The following is a 23,132-nucleotide window of genomic DNA, read 5'->3' on the forward strand; positions in this document are numbered from 1 at the left end:
AGAGTGCAGTATACCAGACACCAGAGTGCGGTATACCAGACACCAGAGTGCAGTATTTCAGACACCAGAGTGCAGTATATCAGACACCAGAGTGCAGTATATCAGACACCAGAGTGCAGTATTACAGACACCAGAGTGCAGTATAACAGACACCAGAGTGCAGTATAACAGACACCAGAGTGCAGTATACCAGACACCAGAGTGCAGTATACAAGACACCAGAGTGCAGTATACCAGACACCAGAGTGCAGTATTACAGACACCAGAGTGCAGTATACCAGACACCAGAGTGCGGTATTCCAGACACCAGAGTGCAGGGCAACAGACACCAGACTGCAGTATACCAGACACCAGAGTGCAGTATACCAGTCACCAGAGTGCAGTATACCAGACACCAGAGTGCAGTGTAACAGACACCAGAGTGCGGTATACCAGACATTAGAGTGCAGTATATAAGACACCAGAGTGCAGAATACAAGACACCAGAGTGCAGTATAACAGACACCAGAGTGCAGTATACCAGACACCAGAGTGCAGTATACCAGACACCAGAGTGCAGTATACCAGACATTAGAGTGCAGTATACCAGACATTAGAGTGCAGTATACCAGACATTAGAGTGCAGTATACCAGACACCAGAGTGCAGTATACCAGACATTAGAGTGCAGTATACCAGACATTAGAGTGCAGTATACCAGACATTAGAGTGCAGTATAACAGACACCAGAGTGCAGTATACCAGACACCAGAGTGCAGTATACCAGACACCAGAGTGCAGTATACCAGACATTAGAGTGCAGTATACCAGACATTAGAGTGCAGTATACCAGACATTAGAGTGCAGTATACCAGACACCAGAGTGCAGTATACCAGACACCAAATAGTTTTTTATGCTTATAAATTTTAGCACAACCCTTTTCCTAGAACACAACTAGAGGAAAACACTATTTTTTGGATTTGCACCTCTTGACAGGCTCAAGACGGACTTCATCACACACCTAATCCCCCTACATAAGCTACAAGCAGCGTTCACTAAAATAACGGGATGACTGGATGTGGATGAGAAGCGTGGGACACGTGGGTGGGGGCGTGACAAGCTACGGTGACGTATTATATGACAACGAGGAGACATAGAGAAGACACTTACTCTGGGGTTTGCATGTTTCTCTTTTCCCTAGAAACGAAACAAAATGAATGAATTAAATTATAGCATTGATATTCGGAGCACTTCTTAAGTCTATGGGACTAGGTGAGCCATAAATACTGCTGTGAGCACTGCAGTGTGAACAGCAACGTACATCAGTATTTATCGTTATGGAAGATATGGTTCTCCACATGTGATCCAGAGTGACCCATCCATAGAGGAAAAGGAGCCTATAGCAAACCTTACAAGTGTGCCCCCTGGTGGACACCATTACTACTCCAACCACCAGGAGGACTTCACGCATGTTTGCCCTTCCCCCCCATCTCTCTTCCATGGCCTACGCGTTCATTTCCCACAACCTTTTTTTACTTCATTGTAGGACCCGTAGTAAAGGTCTCCCTGCAACACCTAAAGGATGGGGCCAACTCATTGCATAGAACATTAGATGTTCCCTTCCCTTCTACTGCAAATGAAAGAAAGCTGGGCATGGCCACTCTATATGTTGATATCAAATGTTCGGTTTGGACTGGAGTGCCACTTTAAGTGAGGGCTCATGCGCCCTGTACGAGCCTTACGGACTCCATGTGCCACCATATGGTGTCTCATTAACGGGTTGTACCAAGATATAAACCTGTCTTCTATGCAAACTGTAGGGGATAATCATCTGATTGGTGGGCATCCAACCACTGGGACCCCCACCGATCATGACAATGGCATCCCATTCCTCCAAATGAATGGAGCGGCAGCGCCAGGCTATTTCTGACAGTCCCATAGAGATGATCGAAATGTCAGCACGCTCCTTTTATTAAGGGTACTTGTGATTGTGGGGGTCCCATTGGTTGGAACCCCCACCAAGGGTATACGTTTAGATCGAGGTACAAACCATTTAAAGACTATGGACACCTTTGGGGCACCTTTTTTTTAGGATTGTATTTTACTCTTTTTCGGCTAAAAATAATTTTTTCAATTGGTCTTTATTAAAAAATGTCACCCATTTTCTAGATACAGGGTTTAAATTTCAGTCTATTTGCACACTGTCACTTTCTGTTTACTCTAAATCCTGTCATTTGACAGCTCATGTGTAGCTCATCTCCTGACTCAGTATAGCTAAACTTCCATCAAACTGATAGGAGTACGGCTTAAATAAGTGTTTATGAGCTCTTAGGAGATCAGAGATAAGGCAAATACTTAGCCTTCAGATGATGCCTCAAAGTGAAAGGGAAAGTAAGATAATCAAAAACTTAACCCTTTATCACAAAATCTGTAGAAAATTGTTAATAAAGGCCAATTTAAAAAAAGATTTTTAGCTCAGAATGAGTACAATGCAATCATTTTCATAAGTGTCCTTAAAGGTGTGCATAGCCTTTAAGACACTGTGTTCTCTCCTAGAAGCACAGATATAAAGTGCTTCATTACGGAGCCATAGCATGGCATGGGCACTGTAGTAGAGTTCTATAAAACAGCCATGCGCATGAGGCCTTGAACTGCGACCATTCTGTTTTTTTATTTTAAATGACGTATGAATGATATCAACATATTCATTCTACAGAACCAATCAAGTATAATGGGAAATGGGTATGAAAAGTTATACTTAAAGGTGATAAACATCCTTGCGGCAGTGTATTTCTTTTATGATGGCATTTTACTCATTTTGGGCTAAAAATCCTTTTTTCAATTGGTCTTTATTAAACAATTTCTCAGGTTTTGTTTCCACTTCAAAAATCTTCCTCTGAGCGGAAACCTAACGGACCCCATTATAGTCTATGGGGCCTGTAGGCTCCGTTCAGCACAGTTATGTGCCGAATCTGTCCTTTCCGTTTTCCTGATCCTATAATGGAGGAGAAGAACGGAAAGGCTGAATGCTGATGTGAACTCAGCCTTAGCTGTGGGCACCTTACTTTTCACTTTGAGCAGTCATCTATCTATGTATAACCCTTATCTCTGAACTACTAACAGCTCAGAAACACTTGTTTAAGCCATATTCTTAAGATAAGAATTGAGCTATAATAAGTGTCTATGAGCTGTCAGGAGATCAGAGATAAGGAGCGGTCAGCTGAGCTAACAGTAAAGACACAGAGCATGGTACTAGAGAATCTCAAGGCTGTACAGAGAAAGGGGCTAAATATTTTTTAATAAGGACCAATTGAAAGAAATAATTTTTAGGTCAAAATTTGGGCAATAATGTAAAAAACAATGCCCCCTAAGGTGTCTCTACCCTTTAAGGCGTAATGGGCGATTACCAATAAAATGACGTATAGGTCATGCCTTGTAACTTCCTGGAAATAAAGTCATCTTTCTTGCCAAGTATCATGATTAAAGGGCTTTTCAGGCCACATCTAGTATAATCAGTGGGGCTCCAACCCACCAATAAGCTAAGCACAACGGGGCCGAAAGACATGGTTGAAGACACTCCAACCTCTCCAATGCTCATAGGCCGCTCCTCTGTACACATAGTGCTGCACGGTACTGCAGTGTAGACCCATTTACCTGAATGTGGCCTGGTTGCAGGACTGGGCACAGGTACATGTACCGATGCGCCATTGCACCTGGCTGGATGTGGAAGAGGCTACGTGCTCCAGAAAGACCCTTGGTCAGTGTGTTTTACTAATTGATAGGAGTCCCGGTCATCAATGTGTTTTTGAAAAGCCCCTTTAAGACTCTTGTCTGATTTTGATGAATTAAATACTTCCATTTATAAGGACTGAAAAAGGACACTTTCCTTTAAATGATGTCCTATAACTTTACCTTTAAGGGTATGCCCACTAATGCTTTTTTACTAGGGGATCAAATAGAAGTGACATGACTGCATCAGACTACACAGCGTTTGTTGTAGTCTGTAACCATGGCGATACATAGGGTTGCCTAGCAGCTATATACCGAAAACAATAGGAAAGCTATTTGCAGATTTGCTCTACCTTCTGTGTAAAGGAAGGTTACAAAAGTGGACGTACCCTTCCACCATGTCCTCGTTTTTTGTCTCCACAAGACCCCCCTCACATTGACACCACTTTTTTTTACATTTACATATGGATGCTGCTGACATCTGTATATGTGGAGGTGATCTTAGTTCGCCCCGTTTTCACAATATAAGTGGTCACTCTGGATCTCAGTGAAGCAAATGTTCATGATGAAACAAACTGCAAATACTATTAAATGGAGGGATAATGATGATGCAAAGACATAATACAGATGCTGTAGACAAAAAAAATAATGCGTATGAAGGTTAAAGAACATGACCGCGCGAAATAAACCACATGACATAATGGAAGCAAGATGCTCAAAGGATGGTTGGATCGCTGTTACTTGCTGCTTATTGTCACTTCATTAAAGCTAATACAAACTGCCCCGTCCCTTTAAGAACTTCTGTAGGCGTCTCTGCATTTTACCGTTTTTACCTTCCCGAGAAACATGGTGCCAAACCTCCAGCAGAATAGCCCCCCCCCCCCCCCATTGATCACACAAATATTACATTTGCAAGCTCTGTGACACCTGAGGGTGGATATAACACATATCTGACATTCCTCTGTGGCCGTTATTTAAAGGGTGGGTCCACTTTTGCAATCAGCATTTTTTTTTTTTTAATGCTGCTATGCATTTAAAATAAAAAAGTAAAGCAAGGTTTCAAATAGTTTAGGCTGAAAATGTCCTAATGCTTTGTGTATACAGCTCCTAATTACAGACCTATATGCCTCCATGGTTACAGACTTAGAAGGAGCCTGTCAGCAGGAAGGTCACTGCTAAACCAGGCACAATGCCTTGTAGGGCTTGGTCAACTGAATGTAATGATACTTTTCACTTAGAGATCCATTGTTTCATTCTGTCCGAGCTGAACCCGGACATACCTATATTTTCACCCAGGCAGCCTCCCTGATGTTAGCATTGGAGCATTTTATGCTCCAATGCTCTCCCTTGCCCTGCGCAGGATCGCGCAGGGCAAGGGTATTTTTATTTACAATGACACGCTGCCGGGTGGAGGCTTCCGCCCAGCTGTGTGTTTCGGTGATGTCACCGGCTCTGGTGGGCTGGCTTTAGCGCTGCCCTAGCCATTTTACAGGCTAGGGCAGAGCTAAAGCCCACCCATCAGTGCCGGTGACGTCACCGGGCTCACTGCTGGGCAGAAGCCTCCGCTTAGCAGCCCTAAGGAGAGCTTGGTACGTCACCGTATCTCCTGGAAATGCCTTTGCCCTGCGCAATCCTGCGCAATGTAAATGAGAGCATCGGAGCATAAAATGCTACGATGCTCTTGTCAGGGGGGGCTGCCTGGGTGAAAATATGGGTATGTCTGGGTTCATCTCTGAACCCGGACAACCCCTTTAAGTGCCCAGGGGGCGGGTCCAAGCCACTCTGTGCACTCTCGCTCCTCCTGCTTCCTCTCCTTCTTGATTGCCAGAGCCAGTCAATATGACTGTGCAGCAAGCAAGAAGGAGAGGGAGGAGCTAACAGAGGAAGCAGGAGAAGCGAGAGTGCACTGAGTGGTTTGGCTCCGCCCTCGGTGCACTTAACTGCTTATTTGCACTTAGATTAAAAGTACCTTTTCTCCAGAAGGAAGCAATGGATCGCTAAGTGAAAGGTATCATTACATTCAGCTGTGCTAGCCCTACGAGGCATTGTGCCTGGTGTAGCAACAACCTTCCTGCTGACAGGCTCCCTTTGAAAAATCCTTTTGTAGCCTGATCCTGCAGTCAAGTTTCACTCCCTTATTTTACTGTGTGTAGATTATCAAGAAGAATAGAGGAAGAAAGCGGTAACACATGACGGCATGACCAGACTGCACACAGGTTTGTTTGTTGTCTGTAGCCATGGAAGGGCATAGAGCTCAAAAGGAGCTGTGTACACAAAACGATAGGAGATTTTTGAGACTATTTGCACGCTTGCTTGCTTTTTCATTTTAGATGCCTTAAAGCGAATGTGGTTGCAGTGGTGAACATACCCTTTAACGTTAAACTTGTGTAATGCTCTAAATCATCCAGCTGAGACGTCTTCTCTTCTCCGGGACCTGTCTGTAGAGGTCTGAACTGGTGCTAAATTGCGAAGAGATTGTAAAACACAGTGCAAAATCTTTACTGATTACTACGAGAAATGCATCGAAGAGCAGTAGAACTTGTGCTGATCTCTCTTTACCGCCACTGTATGGACTTATTGGATACCGTTATATGGGTACAATACGACAGTACTGTTTGGACACTGTAGAGTGCTTTTTGTGCATTTTGTGTTGGCACTTTATGGCTTTATTATGCGACTAACTGATAGCATTATGTGGAAAATGAATGGTGGCATTATGCAGGCACTGTGAAGCGGTATTATGTCAGTACTGTGTGGCGGTATTATGTAGGTCAATTATGGAACTGTTGTGAGAATGTTTTTTGGAACTCTTTATGAGGCTACTACACGGTGATAGAAGAGAGTATGATAGAAGGGGGTCTGGTCATATTTCTATAATCGTCTCAGGTGCAGACGTTAAATCCAGAATCAGTTTTCCGACACAGTCCCAATGAGTTCATTGATAAATCTGCTTGCCGATAGGAGTGAAGAATCGGATACTACTTTTGTGGCAGCATCATTTGTCCCCCATGTGGGTGCCATTCGCACCCGTGCCTTTGCCCAATTCTGAATAATAGGACTGACTGACCATCTCATTGCATGGTACTGCATGTGGCTACATTTGCATCAATACAGAAAGGGCTCATTCACACGGACAAGAATAGGCATTTTCTATGATAGTGGCTGCCATGTGCGGTCCGCAAATTGGGGAACGCACATGGGCCGGTATCCGTGTTTTGCGGACCGCAAAGCCCTACGGTCGTGTGAATGCGCCCTAAGTCATATACCATTATTATTACTGCACAGGGATATGCAGGATGAGACCTGAGCACCGCCACCAGTCGTAGCACCATATGATCGATGTAACTTTAGATTCTTTGACAACCACATAGACAATGCCCTCTTAAGAGTAGTTGCGTGGCCGGTTGGACGTGTTCGACAAGCCGGCCAGGGAAGTCAGTAAAAATCAGTTGGTCTGTACTTGGTGCCCAACCAAAAACCATCAAAATTAATTCTACATATTAAAGGGCTTCTCCGAGAACCGAAAAAAAACCTTGAAACCAAACTCGGCTTCAGTTCCAAGGTACCACCACTCCGAACCAAAGCTGAGTTCCAAGTTTTGAAGTGGTTTTTCACTGTAATAATTAATTACCGAAGTTATTCAACGAAGCCTCGCGCAAATTCGTGAATAACTTACTTCGGCTCATCGGAGCCCATACATTCTAATGCTGCATGGAGACGAATCTCCGTACAGTATTAGAACAAATTTTTTAGAGAAGCGGCTTCTGATGTAACATCATCAGCTCGCTTCGCTCATCTCTAATTCAGAGGATAGGCCATCAATATCAGATAGGCATAGTCCGACAAGCCGCACCCTGCAACTGATTTGTTGTACCTCCAGCGCCAGAACTGAACAGCTCCACCGATTGTGTAGTGGACAGAGCTGGTTACTGCAGTACTCATTTCAATGGGAGGAACGCTGCAGTTACCAGCTACTTCCAAAACACAGTGGGTGGCGCTGTAGTTCCAGCACCGGAGCTGATCGGTGGAGGTGCCGGGTATTTGACCCCTGTCAATCTGATATTGATGGACAGGATAGGGAATCACTATCACAATTTTGTCAAAGCCTTTAAAGTAATTTCCACATTACATTACCCTTCTAATAAACTGTTGTGCAGCCCAAATGTAATCAACATTAAAATACACATTTCTTCAGAAATCCAATCATGTAATCATTTCTTCTGTTATATTAGAGAACATATGTGCAATTATCACCGATCCAGAAGAAAGGAAATCCAAAAACTAGCATAGGTCTATCATACCCAAGATAGCCAGTTTGCTTTGTGTGTGTATTTGACAGGTGTAGAGAAAAGTAGGGGTACTCACATTCCTTCTCTCCGAAAGCACATGATGTAAGCCAGTATGGCAAACAGCACCAAGGCTACGGCCGAGGGCACTGCCAGCGTGATTAGGAAGTCCGAGTAGAAGTCTCTGCTCTTCAGCGTTTCCGATGGAGGTTTATACTCCCCTGCGTCAGGAAGGATCCCTTCCCCCCGAACAACTTCCTGGGTGATCAATACTTGCTTTGCTTTATCCACCTGAAATTGAAATTTTTTAAAAAAAAATTTAATGTTACACCCACAAACGTACATGTGTTTTATTGGGATTTTATGTGATAGATCAACACAAAGTAGCAAGTATGTGTGAGGTGAAAAGAAAATGATACATGGTTTACACAATTTTTTACAAATAAAAAACTGGTAAGTGTGGCGTGGATTTGTATTGAGCCCCAGTCTCAAGTCTTTTGCAGCCTCTACCAGATTTACCTCCAGGATTGCCCTGTATTTAGCTCCATCCATCATTCCATCAACTCTGACCGGCTACCCTGTCCCTCTGAAGAAAAGCCTCCTCCCAGCATGATGCTGCCACCACCATGTTTCACGGTGGGGATGCTATGTTCAGGGTGATTGCAGTAACAGTTTTCAGCCAAACATAGCATTTTACATTTAGGCAAAAAAGTTCAACTTTGGTCTCATCTCACCAGAGCACCTGCTTCCACGTGTTTGCTGTGCCCCCTACATGGCTTGTGGCAATCTGCAAATGGGATGTCTTGTGGCTTGCTTTCAAAAATGGCTGTTTGCCAGTCTTCCATAAATGCCAGATTTGTGGAGTACATGACTAATAGTTCTCCTGTGGGCAGATTCTCCCAACTGAGCTGTGGATCTCTTGGCTGTTTCTCTAATTAGTGCTCTCCTTTCCTGGGCTGTCAGTTTAGGTGGACGGCCATGTCTTGGTAGGTTTACAGTTGTGCCATACTCCTTCCATGGATGAACAGTGCTCCATGAGATGTTCAGAACTTGGGTTTTTTTTTTTAACCTAATCCTGCTTTACACTTCTCCACAACTTTATCCCTGACCTGTCTGTTGTGTTCCTTGGTTTTCATGATGCTGTTTGATCACTAATGTTCTCTAACAAACCTCTGAGACCTTCACAGAATAGCTGTTAGTTATACTGAGAAAACAGTACACCCAGGTGGACGCTATTTACTAATTAGGTGACTTCTGAAGGCATATGGTCACACTGGATTTTATTTAGGGGTATCAGAGTACAGGGGTCTGAATACAAATTCATACTACACTTTTCAGATATTTATATACATACAGTATATTCTGTGTACATACCGATATTGGTCATATGGTTACTAATACAGTTGTTAACCTTGTGTTTACCCCTGTTTGTAACAGTGATAAGCAACACAATCTGCACCAGTTATTGGGCAGTTCAGTTTCCAATCCTGTTGTCCTCTGCCCCCCTATGATAAGTAGGAAAAAAGAGGCCTGTTCTTAATTTTTCTTAAAATAATTCACTTTCCTAGTCATCATAGACAAAAGGTTATGCTTAGGGGCATCAACCCTATAAGCAGTTGCCAGCTGTTGTAGATTGTGCTACAGATTGTGCTGCGACTTCCTGCTCTGGGAGAGAGAGAACTGCTTCATTTAGTTTTCTCATGTTTATCTTGTTTTTCGGGACTTGATTGTTGAAGGGATCTCTTATTCTACTCTACTGATACTTATTCATAATAAACATAAGATTAACCAATCAATTTTAAATCCATCAAATTAAGGAGGCTTCTAACCAGGGGCGGAGAGAGGGTTGGGCTTCTGCCTAAGACGTCATTGACATGGGGGCAAACAGTATTCTGCAGGAGTGTAACCTTACCAATGAAATCTTACACCAGTCTATATGAAATTGTGCCCGAAACTTTTTATCACAACTTATGACAGGTTCCATCTCTTGGCTGCATCTCAGCTGGTTTTGCGGATTTTCAACTTCGCGCAGACAAGATGAAAACGGGACGTCTGCTCCAACCATAACATAGACGCTGAAAAATACATGTGTTTTTGAACATTTATATACAGTTGTCTATGTTCATTATTTTAGAGTTGATTGTTAGATATAAATCTACATTAAAAACATACTCCAGAGCTATATTTATAGTTCTGCTGGATATAAGGTAGAAATTCCCCAGCATTCCCTGATGGCTTAATGAGTGTACAAACCTTCCATTCTGGGCTGTGTTATCTTTGCTGTAATCAAATGTAGTAAAAATAAACTGCCCTCTTTAATATAAGAGCATACCTAAGTTGTTAGGAGTATGTCTGATCATCAGGCTGCCAACCAGCGGAATTTTAAATGCAGCTCTGGAAATGTTTTAAAAAAATCTTGCATGGGAACTGCAAGAACTAAGCAAAAGTAGCTTTGTTCTAAAGCCAGAACAGATAATGTATGGAGGCAACAAACAAAAAAAATGAGCGTTACCCTTCCTTCATATCATTGATGGGGAGCGGCACCCTGCCCCCCCTGTCCAGAGCTGAAGTGATGTTAATAGCATTGAGACGGTCGGGTTGCCAGACGTTTTTCACAGCGCCAAGAAAATCTCCCAGAATTTCACTGGCTAACATTTCTTCTACATTCATGTTTTTAATAAAGAACTCAGCTTGGAAAGGAAGAGGGAAATCTGAACAGAGAAAGAGCATGGAAATTAGGACAACAAAATTATGACAGAAATAGGAGACATCCTAAAGCATACATTATAGAACGTGTACTCCTTTATACCATTTTATAGGTTACATATACCGTATAATGTGATTACATGTACTTATCTTGTAGGAATCCTGAGTTATACTGTATCTTGTATTATACTCCAGAGCTGCACTCACTATTCTGCTGGTGGAGTCACTGTGTACATACATTACATTACTTATCCTGTACTGATCCTGAGTTACATCCTGTATTATACTCCAGAGCTGGACTCACTATTCTGCTGGTGGAGTCACTGTGTACATACATTACATTACTTATCCTGTACTGATCCTGAGTTACATCCTGTATTATACTCCAGAGCTGCACTCACTATTCTGCTGGTGGAGTCACTGTGTACATACATTACATTACTTATCCTGTACTGATCCTGAGTTACATCCTGTATTATACTGCAGAGCTGCACTCACTATTCTGCTGGTGCAGTCACTGTGTACATACATTACATTACTTATCCTGTACTGATCCTGAGTTACATCCTGTATTATACTCTAGAGCTGCACTCACTATTCTGCTGGTGGAGTCACTGTGTACATACATTACATTACTTATCCTGTACTGATCCTGAGTTACATCCTGTATTATACTCCAGAGCTGCACTTACTATTCTGCTGGAAGAGTCACTGTGTACATACATTACATTACTTATCCTGTACTGATCCTGAGTTACATCCTGTATTATACTCCAGAGCTGCACTCACTATTCTGCTGGAAGAGTCACTGTGTACATACATTATATTACTTATCCTGTACTGATCCTGAGTTACATTCTGTATCATACTCTAGAGCTGCACTCACTATTCTGCTGGTGGAGTCACTGTGTACATACATTACATTACTTATCCTGTACTGATCCTGAGTTACATCCTGTATTATACTCCAGAGCTGCACTCACTATTCTGCTGGTGCAGTCACTGTGTACATACATTAGATTACTTATCCTGTACTGATCCTGAGTAACATCCTGTATTATACTCCAGAGCTGCACTCACTATTCTGCTGGTGGAGTCACTGTGTACATACATTACATTACTTATCCTGTACTGATCCTGAGTTACATCCTGTATTATACTTCAGAGCTGCACTCACTATTCTGCTGGTGGAGTCACTGTGTACATACATTACATTACTTATCCTGTACTGATCCTGAGTTACATCCTGTGTTATACTCCAGAGCTGCACTCACTATTCTGCTGGTGGAGTCACTGTGTACATACATTACATTACTTATCCTGTACTGATCCTGAGTTACATCCTGTGTTATACTCCAGAGCTGCACTCACTATTCTGCTGGTGGAGTCACTGTGTACATACATTACATTACTTATCCTGTACTGATCCTGAGTTACATCCTGTATTATACTCCAGAGCTGCACTCACTATTCTGCTGGTGGAGTCACTGTGTACATACATTACATTACTTATCCTGTACTGATCCTGAGTTACATCCTGTATTATACTCCAGAGCTGCACTCACTATTCTGCTGGAAGAGTCACTGTGTACATACATTACATTACTTATCCTGTACTGATTCTGAGTTACATCCTGTATTATACTCCAGAGCTGCACTCACTATTCTGCTGGAAGAGTCACTGTGTACATACATTACATTACTTATCCTGTACTGATCCTGAGTTACATTCTGTATTATACTCTAGAGCTGCACTCACTATTCTGCTGGTGGAGTCACTGTGTACATACATTACATTACTTATCCTGTACTGATCCTGAGTTACATCCTGTATTATACTCCAGAGCTGCACTCACTATTCTGCTGGTGCAGTCACTGTGTACATACATTACTTATCCTGTACTGATCCTGAGTTACATCCTGTATTATACTCCAGAGCTGCACTCACTATTCTGCTGGTGGAGTCACTGTGTACATACATTACATTACTTATCCTGTACTGATCCTGAGTTACATCCTGTATTATACTCCAGAGCTGCACTCACTATTCTGCTGGTGGAGTCACTGTGTACATACATTACATTACTGTCACGGCTGAGGATGGGGGAAATCCTCAGCCGTGTGGAGCCCGGTGATGTTACGGCTGCTTGGCCATGAAGACAGGATTAGGGAGCAGGTCACCTCCTAAACGCATCCCTAACCTGACCCTGACTCCTAGCTACATGAGCCAACCTTGATGGTAGGAGGGCTCATGCACCGGAACCTAGAAGTCCCTGCTAGCCCTCAAGATGGCCCTAAGCTAGGAGCTGAGTAAGACAAGCCCACTCCTCCTAGACACGGAGGAGCAGGAGTCTCAACGGCCAAGCTGCAGGAAAAGGGGAGACATAAACAGCTCTATGGATATGGCAGGTGAACAAAGAGTTCCACCTACCTGCCACAGCCTTGCTGACTGGATCCCTGTGTTAGCAGGGTGCAGATCACAAACGCATCCCCACACAGGGACCCAGATCCATAGCTGCACAAAATCACATATAAAACATCACACGGACATCACACATAACTAGAAATAACTTAAAGCGACATTATGGTTATGACATTTAAGGTTTATGACCACAGGGGTGGCTCTTACTGGCAGGTAATAAATACATGAGGCTGCTCTCAGCTAAGCATGGCTGAAGCAACCTGAAGGCCTGCAAAAGCAGTGAGGCTTTATAGGCCAAGAAGCCACACCCCACAGTCGGACACACCCAGTGATCACACACACTAGGAAGGGGATTAACCCTTCCAACACCAGGGAAGGGAAAACACCACTTAAAGGGAACGTGCACACAATAACATAAAACACAGTGCACACATCCACACATCACACACAAAACCGCATGCGCAGCGAGCTGCATGGCACAGCTCAGCCTGCTACGCTGCCACATACATACTGTTGCCAGCGGCAACCACAGGTGAGGCCAATACCACAGCCCTCACCTGTGATTGAACACCAATGAAAACCGCTGACAACCGCATGCGGTTCAGGAGTCACGGTCATAGCCATGGCCGTGACACTCCCACCCCTCAAAGCCCCCCCACCAAAAAAGACACGTGAGGGACTCAGACAAGGGGATAGGAGAAGGGGACGTCCACTCTCAGTGCCGGTTCTAAAAAGGGGTCGCTGTCAGCTGCATCCTCTCCCGGCTCACACTAGCCAGTCCGACGAAGACTGCAGCCCGCACCAGCAACAAAGAGAAAAGAACCACTGAGAGATGGACGAGGGGACTCTCCACTCACGTCCCCACTCCAGTCGCTGCCAGCAGACACTCCTCACCAGCACGCAGCCGGACCACTTACGGAGTGCTGCCAGCAGACGACCAGAGATGGGAACATGGAGAGGGACGAGGGATCCCCAACACGGACACGGAAGGAAAGGTGGCGGGGAATACGCCACCAACCGTGCCGTTAACGGAGAACCCCCAGGAACGCTCTCCCTCCGGAGAACGCGCATGCAGGCCACAAGGATATGGCACTGCATGCTGCACCCTCTTTCGAAGGTGTGCAACTCGCACACCAAACAAACACCCTAAGTGCTATAAAATCAGGGGGACGCCAAACGAGGCAACGGTGAAGGGAAGGCGGGGAAACGCCACTCACCGCGCCGTCAGAGGCGAAACCCCCAGAACGCTCTCCCTCCGAAGAGCGCACATGTAACCCTTCCGCAGAGGGCGGTACATGCTTCACCCTCTTTCGAGGGATGCATACTCCCACCCCTCAAAGCCCCTCCCAACAACAAAAGGGGAAAGTTGGTGAGGCATAAGAAACAATGGGAGGGGGGGAGGGGAAAGACAAACAAAAAGGGGACACCAACACGGACAACGGTGAGCTGGGAATGCCACTCACCGCGCCGTAAATGGTGAAAGCCCCATAACGCTCTCCCTCCGGAGAACGCGCATGCACCCCATCCGCAGACAGCAGTGCATGCTTTACCCTCTTTCGAGGGAACACCACGTGAGGAGCCATTGTGATCATACTGTCACGGCTGAGGATGGGGGAAATCCTCAGCCGTGTGGAGCCCGGTGATGTTACGGCTGCTTGGCCATGAAGACAGGATTAGGGAGCAGGTCACCTCCTAAAGGCATCCCTAACCTGACCCTGACTCCTAGCTACATGAGCCAACCTTGATGGTAGGAGGGCTCATGCTCCGGAACCTAGAAGTCCCTGCTAGCCCTCAAGATGGCCCTAAGCTAGGAGCTGAGTAAGACAAGCCCACTCCTCCTAGACACGGAGGAGCAGGAGTCTCAACGGCCAAGCTGCAGGAAAAGGGGAGACATAAACAGCTCTATGGATATGGCAGGTGAACAAAGAGTTCCACCTACCTGCCACAGCCTTGCTGACTGGATCCCTGTGTTAGCAGGGTGCAGATCACAAACGCATCCCCACACAGGGACCCAGATCCATAGCTGCACAAAATCACATATAAAACATCACACGGACATCACACATAACTAGAAATAACTTAAAGCGACATTATGGTTATGACATTTAAGGTTTATGACCACAGGGGTGGCTCTTACTGGCAGGTAATAAATACATGAGGCTGCTCTCAGCTAAGCATGGCTGAAGCAACCTGAAGGCCTGCAAAAGCAGTGAGGCTTTATAGGCCAAGAAGCCACACCCCACAGTCGGACACACCCAGTGATCACACACACTAGGAAGGGGATTAACCCTTCCAACACCAGGGAAGGGAAAACACCACTTAAAGGGAACGTGCACACAATAACATAAAACACAGTGCACACATCCACACATCACACACAAAACCGCATGCGCAGCGTAGCGAGCTGCATGGCACAGCTCAGCCTGCTACGCTGCCACATACATACTGTTGCCAGCGGCAACCACAGGTGAGGCCAATACCACAGCCCTCACCTGTGATTGAACACCAATGAAAACCGCTGACAACCGCATGCGGTTCAGGAGTCACGGTCATAGCCATGGCCGTGACAATTACTTATCCTGTACTGATCCTGAGTTACATTCTGTATTATACTCCAGAGATGCACTCACTATTCTGCTGGTGGAGTCACTGTGTACATACATTACATTACTTATCCTGTACTGATCCTGAGTTACATTCTGTATTATACTCCAGAGCTGCACTCACTATTCTGCTGGTGGAGTCACTGTGTACATATATTACTTATCCTGTACTGATCCTGAGTTACATCCTGTGTTATACTCCAGAGCTGCACTCACTATTCTGCTGGTGGAGTCACTGTGTACATACATTACATTACTTATCCTGTACTGATCCTGAGTTACATCCTGTGTTATACTCCAGAGCTGCACTCACTATTCTGCTGGTGGAGTCACTGTGTCTATCTATCATGCTAAAAGAAAAACCTTGAATGCTTCTCTTTTTTGCATATTTGTCAAACTTTATTTCAGATTTTCAAACAAAATGAAGCAGAAAATCCGTTTTAAACTGGATCATTTAAATTGGCGAAGGAAAATGCATCCAAAAAGTTATCCATGCAGCGTAGACCCATGGGTGCTGTGCTCTGTGTGACACTCTATACCAGTGATGGCTAACCTCCGGCACTCCAGCTGTGGCAAAACTACAACTCCCAGCATGCTCCCTTTATTTCTTTGGAGTTCTGAGAACAGCCAAATAAGTGTACATCTTGGGAGTTGTAGTTTTCCCACAGCTGGAGTGGTCTGTGTGCAGGAGGCCTATCCTCAGGACCACTGTCATATAAAATATTCTACAGTCTCCCTCTGGAACATGCGAGTCTTGATGCGAGAGCCACGCAGACCGAATCCAGCAGCGGGGAGAAGGTGAGTATAATCACCAGTGCAGGTCTGCCACGTCTGGAGGTCAATAGTCAATCAGTATGGGCACAGTGCCTACTTACCCTCCCCTGACATGATATTGATGACCAGATTATGTCTCGCTGTCTCAAATGTTCGTTTATTGTAGGCGGTTATCTGCAGAAGAAAAAATTAGAGTGAATGGGTCTGGGCTGCAATCGGGGGTGCACCTAGCCTTTCTGCTGCTGAGGCGAAAACTGAAACGGCGCCCAAACCCCCCAATGCCAATTTCTTAACCTAACCACTTCCCTCCAGCCCTACTGTTAAAGACATACCTGGAAAACATACAGGGTAATACAGCGCCACATACTGTGCTTCCCAATACTATACAGCAGAAAACAAATAATCGCCCTTCCGCTGCCTGCCTCTTGCCCCTACCTGGTGCTGCCTGAGGCAATCGCCTCAACTCGCCTCATTGGTGGTGCACCCCTGGCTGCAATACCACTAACAGCCACTGTGCAATGTACGGCGCTGTGCTTGGTTGGCTGAGAGGAAGCCGCAAGCTCACTGGACTCTTTAAAGAGCTGACCCATGGGGATGCTGGGAGTCAGACCTCCACCGATCAGATATGGACGGCCTATCCTGAGGATAGATCAAGAATATTAAACTGCCGCCACCTATGGAATAATTCCAGTAAGTCTCCGTACAGGACTGGTCTCTTTAAGAAGATTCAGCACCCTGCCAGATCAGCTTACCCCCCCCCCCCCCCAGACAACCCCTTAAAAGGGTTAATGTGCCGGTTCTATGTTAATAATGATTAATCCTGGTAATGGTAGCGAAGGAGGGAATTATTAGACATTTGGCAGCAGTTTTCACTGTTTTACATTCATTTTCCTACAATTGTTTGCGTGTACAGCCCCGACTGTGACTCTGATTGTGCGTTTTTTGCCAATGGCACGATGAAAGTGAAAACATCGCTAATGATAATCTACAACAATATTCTGCGGATCCAAGAGAAAGAGAGAGACAAGCAAAATAACGAGCATCGCCCGGCAACTGAAGTAGGTCAAGATTCTAATTAGCAGATTTTGTTCCTCCGCATAAAACATGTGACAGCACAAAAAAACGTAACCAAACACACAAAACATATTAATATCTACATCTGGTACTATCAAATGTACGGCCACTAATATATGTACTGTATAGCGGTATCATATGCACACTCATAGGCCATACATCACCACCTCCCAGGGGCATAACTATGATTCATAGGGCCCCAGAGCAAAATAAGATGTGGCCCTCACTACCTAGTGTAAGAAAATGAAAACAGCAGCATGGGTAGCAATAATTAAAGGGTTTTTCAGATTTTTTTTTAAACTGATGTCCTATCCCCAGGATAGGTCATCAGTATCTGATTGGTGGTGGTCTGACATCTGGGACCCCCGCCAATCAACTGTTTGAGAAGGCACCGGCACTCACAGTAGTGCCGTGGCCTTCTTGCAGTTTTGCCTAGCCCATGTGATGTCACGTTCATCGGCCACATGGCCTAGGCGCGGTTCAGCCCCATTGAAGTAAATGGAGCTGAGCTGCGATACCAAGCACAGCTAATATACAATACGGCGCTGTGCTTGGTGAGCTGAGACAAGGCGTTAGTGCAAGTGCCGATGACATCTCAAACAGCTGATCGACAGAGGTCCTGGGTGTCGGACCCCCGCTGATCAGATACTGATGACCTATCCAGAGGATAGGTCATCAGTTAAAAAATCTCGGAAAACCCCTTTAACGGTATGTACAGTATAATAGCTCCACATATTAGAAACCCACAATATAACAAAAAGCCACAATATTGTTATTCCCCCCCAAAAGATACAATGTTTTGCAGCTGATAGGGTCCCCCTTAATCTCTGTGTCTTATAGCAAGTGTTATGGCTGTAGTTACACCTATTGGGCTGTTTCAACATGCCCTGGTATTTTTGTTCTCAGGAAGATCCCCATCAGAGGAGACTAGAGTCTAGCAGCATCTCAGCTATGAATGACAATAGTGTATGGACATGCCTGGTACTATTGTAAGGCCATTAGTATTGTATGTGGCCTTTACTATTGTATGACTACAACTATCTCACCCCTACTGTTCTTTGACCACTACTATTTGGCTTCTACTATTGTATTATCACTGTTATGTCGGGCAAAGGTGTGCTATTTTTGTTTGTCTGCCTATGTACTGACTTCTGCCCGATTACTGGATTCTGACCCCCCTGACCAGTGCCAAACCTCTGTATTGACCCTTTTCTGCTTGCCCGGATCTCGAACTGGATTGCTCATATTCTTCCTGCCCTGACCTCAGCCTGTCCCAGACTACGACTTAGCCCAATCCCTTCATGCTCCACACCTCGTGGGTCAGGTGTCAACAACACAGAGTCTACTCCAAGAGGTAGCGGCCTGGTGGCTCCCCTGTGGTGAAGTCCAAATCGCTGTATTGGGGTTGAATGGAGAAAACCAGGCGACTGACAGGATAACACCCCTAGGATTAGTCCAAAATCAATTCTGTTGGTTGACTCAGTGGTTCCACACCTACTGACTGCAACAACCGCAAATATGTGGCTTCTACTATTGTACGACAGCAACACTGTGGCTTCTACTACTGTAAGACCACAACTATGCGACTTCTACTATTGTATGACCACTACTATGTGGCTTCTGCTAAGTTATGGCCACTAATCCTCTAATATTAGGCTTCTACTACTGAATGACCACTGCTGGGTGGCTTCTACTTTTATTTGACCACTACTATATGACTTCTACTTTTATTTGACCACTACTATATGACTTCTACTTTTATTTGACCACTACTATGTGACTTCTACTATTGTACGATCACTACTATATGACTTCTACTATTGTACGATCACTACTATATGACTTCTACTATTGTACGATCACTACTATGTGACTTCTACTATCGTACGATCACTACAACGTGGCTTCTACTGTTATGGATCAGGCAATGTGAACCCACTGTGCCAACTAAATGGTTTGGCATTTTGCTAAAACCTAAGAGCATTATTCCAGTGCTACCCTGGTATTCACCCTTTAACCCTTATACAGGGATCTGGACTTCACTGCAGGAAAGCAACCGGACCAATACCTCCTGGGATAGTCCCGGTGTAGAAGCTCAGGGTACAGAAAACACTCCAAAATGAAAGAAAACCATATGTATGGCCTGAAAAGTTACCAAGACTAGAATGCTGGTTTTTAGAAGACACACTGTTAATGCAGACACAGAAAAGACTTGAGGGCGGAGTAGTGATGAGGCAAATATGAGACAGACCGGCTGGGGACTTGACTGGAGCACAGACAGGGTAGACACACTGAGTTAACTTAAACATGAACTGAACTTGGACTTGAAAGTGCAGGGGCGCACAGACAGGATGGCACACACTAAAAACATGGCAGGAACACAGGCAGGAGATAACGCAGGATAAACGCAGCTAATTCATAATAGCACTAGACTATTAGAACACCTTTGCTAGTCACCAGGGAAACTAAAGCTCAGGCACCCCTGCTGGAGAGTTTTCCTTAAATACCCAGGGAACCTCAGCCATTGCCTGTGGAAGGAATTGGAAGTGTGCTTACCTCTGGCCTCTCTAAGGGAGCGTCAGGCAGGAGCATGGAGGCCGCAGCATGAAGAGGATGTTGGCAACCAGGACGCCAAGTTACATGATAAGTGCCGTGGCGTCCGTGCCCACGGGGGACAGCAGGAGGGTGTCAGACACAAACCACAGACCTAACATCTACCAATGTATGACCAATATCAAATGAATTCTACTAATTTATGAAGACTACTATGTGGCTTTGACTAACGTATGAGCACAAACGTGTGGCTGCTAGTATTGTATTCACTAGTATGTGGGCTCTGCTACTTATGGTCTATGTAGCTAAGGTGCCAAATGTATGGTAACCACTTACCGAAAAGGCCCAACCTGCTGTTCAGATAATCACAACGCAACGCCAATGAGCACCATTGCAAGAGGTCATGTGTAAGTCAGAGAGAATTGTGCTCGCTTACACAGCTACTACCCTCTAACCATACTCAAGTCTGTTAGATGGAGTAGTAGCAGCAATGGCTTCAGCTGTTCTTGGTGTTACTCATAGGCTGAGTGCTTACTGAAAGAAAGAAGGTCCGGCTGGTTCAGTGGGCGAGCTGTGTGCTCATTATTGGGTTGTATTGCTGCCCTCCATTCCATATACTGTACAGTAACCTGGATTTATGTTATAGCCATTGGCTTTCTATATCACACATGGACATAATGAGGCATGTGGCACAAAGTTCCTCTGTTCTGAATATGTAGGGAAAATGAGAACGCAGTACATAAAGAGATATTAAGAGTCTGATCTGTACGTGCTCTGCTGGGCTCGCGATATACATTTACCCTCATTAATTCAATTCCGTCTGAGCACTTAACATCCTTCGCTCAACATTCACATCTACAAGACTCATTCAATGAAGCAACGTGAGGCAAGTTATAGATGAGGACGGCGCGCCTAGAGAATGTCAAAACCAGAACCGGCAGAGCGGAAGGTAAAATCATACGTTATTATGGGACATAATTCCTAGTTCCAGCCTAGCATTCATAGACATAAGAGCATGAGGGCGGCTGAGAGCTGCACATATCACCCTCACTGCAGAAACGGCACTAGGGAATGGTAAAATGCAAAGGAATTCTCCATTTTAACAACAAGATCAGGTTAAGATCCACCTTAACTATTCAATATCTTTCTACATCCTTTACTTTACTCATCATATGGTATTTCACTAGTATTTGCTATTAACTATCTCTTTGTGTTTTATTAAAGTTGGTAAATGAAATTTAAATCAAAGGGGTTGTCCATGTTGGATTATCCCTTTTGGTTTGAAAGGTTACCTAAATATAAGCTGGCCACAGGGTGTCTTACTTCTGAGCACCTTAATGAACTGTTTGTAATCTGTGGAGGAAATAAGTGTTCAAATCTGCTGCAGTGCCTCCACAGGAGAAATGAAGTATTACACGATTCCAAATGTGCTTGGTCCTCCAAAGTGAAATACTCTTTGTATCTGCTCTCCAATTTGGGTAATAAATGAGGATCCTGCACGTGAGACCCCCTACCCTCCACATAATAAGGGCTCATGCACATGGCAGTTGGTCAGCCGTGCCCATATTGCGGCCCGCAAACAGCAGGTCCACAAAATGCGAGCACCTGCTATGTGCACCCCACATCACCGATGTGGACCCATTCACTTGAATGGGTCCGCAATCCGGGCGGTCGGTGCGAAACGGAGGCAAGGAAACTCACGAAAGCACTAAGGAGTGCCTAGTGGGGTTTCTGTCCATGCCTCCGCACCACAAAAAAATAGAACATGTTTTATTTTTTTGCGGTGTGGACGGATCACAGACCTATTCAGGTAGAATGGGTCTGGATCCGTCGCGGCAGCCGCACGGATGGTGCCCATGCATCGGGGAATGCAAATTGTGGCCCCAGATGCATGGAACGGCCAAACAACGGCAGTGTGAATGAGCCCTAACTCACAATCTGCTTAAAGGTGTATTCTCAATTTAGACATTATTAGTAAATCCACAAGATATACCATAAATGTATCACATATGCAGGACCCTCATTTATTTCTAGAACAGGTTTCTCCGGTTCACCTTCTCCCACTGGCCGCTACATCCACACCATGCGAGGTGGCCGGGTTTATGGAAAGAGCCGTGATCATTGTGCTATGTAACTCCTATAAAAGTCAACAGGAATTGCGGAAACACTGTAGCACAGTGAGCTTAGCCACCTCTCACATCCTGGATGTGGAGACCAGATGGGATGAGGCAGGAGAGGTCAGAGGACCCCTTATTCTATAGATAGGTGCAGATCCCAGAGGACACCTCCTGCCTCATTCCCTTATTCTATAGATAGGTGCAGGTCCCAGAGGACACCTCCTGCCTCATTCCCTCATTCTATAGATAGGGACAGTCCCAGAGGACACCTCCTGCCTCATTCCCTCATTCTGTAGATAGTTGCAAATCCCAGAGGACACCTCCTGCCTTATTCCCTCATTCTATAAATAGGTGCAGGTCCCAGAGGACACCTCCTGCCTCCTTCCCTCATTCTACAGATAGGTGCAGGTTCCAGAGAACACCCCCTGCCTTATTCCCTCATTCTATAGATAGGTGCAGGTCCCAGAGGACATCTACTGCCTCACCCCCTCATTCTATACATAGGTGCAGGTCCCAGAGGACACCTCCTGCCTCGTTCCCTCATTCTATAGATAGGTACAGGTCCCAGAGGACACCTCCTGCCTCATTCTCTCATTCTATAGATAGGTGCAGGTCCCAGAGGACACCTTCTGCCTCATTCCCTCATTCTATAGATAGGTACAGGTCCCAGAGGACACCTCCTGCCTCATTCTCTCATTCTATAGATAGGTGCAGGTCCCAGAGGACACCTTCTGCCTCATTCCCTCATTCTATAGATAGGTACAGGTCCCAGAGGACACCTCCTGCCTCATTCTCTCATTCTATAGATAGGTACAGGTCCCAGAGGACACCTCCTGCCTTATTCCCTCATTCTATAGATAGGTGCCAGTCCCAGATGTAGGAACCATAT

At 45.1% G+C, this 23,132-nt stretch overlaps 1 protein-coding gene across 2 annotated transcripts in view; it reads right to left on the reverse strand.

Moving 5' to 3' along the window:
• SGCE (sarcoglycan epsilon) overlaps positions 1 to 23,132 on the reverse strand; it is a 70,261-nt gene that overhangs the window by 13,666 nt on the left and 33,463 nt on the right. Inside the window, exons 4-8 of one of the 2 annotated variants that reach the window (XM_040431210.1) lie at positions 16,601 to 16,673; positions 10,507 to 10,705; positions 9,907 to 10,069; positions 8,074 to 8,285; positions 1,150 to 1,176 (exon numbers count right to left, since the gene is read on the reverse strand). In XM_040431210.1, the coding sequence (XP_040287144.1) occupies positions 1,150 to 1,176; positions 8,074 to 8,285; positions 9,907 to 10,069; positions 10,507 to 10,705; positions 16,601 to 16,673 (674 nt within the window). The remainder of the gene's footprint in view (positions 1 to 1,149; positions 1,177 to 8,073; positions 8,286 to 9,906; positions 10,070 to 10,506; positions 10,706 to 16,600; positions 16,674 to 23,132) is intronic. The other variant, XM_040431211.1, reaches the window with a different exon arrangement.

The sequence above is a fragment of the Bufo bufo genome, chromosome 5 (assembly GCF_905171765.1).
Source record: "Bufo bufo chromosome 5, aBufBuf1.1, whole genome shotgun sequence".
Taxonomy (NCBI): Eukaryota; Metazoa; Chordata; class Amphibia; order Anura; family Bufonidae; genus Bufo; species Bufo bufo.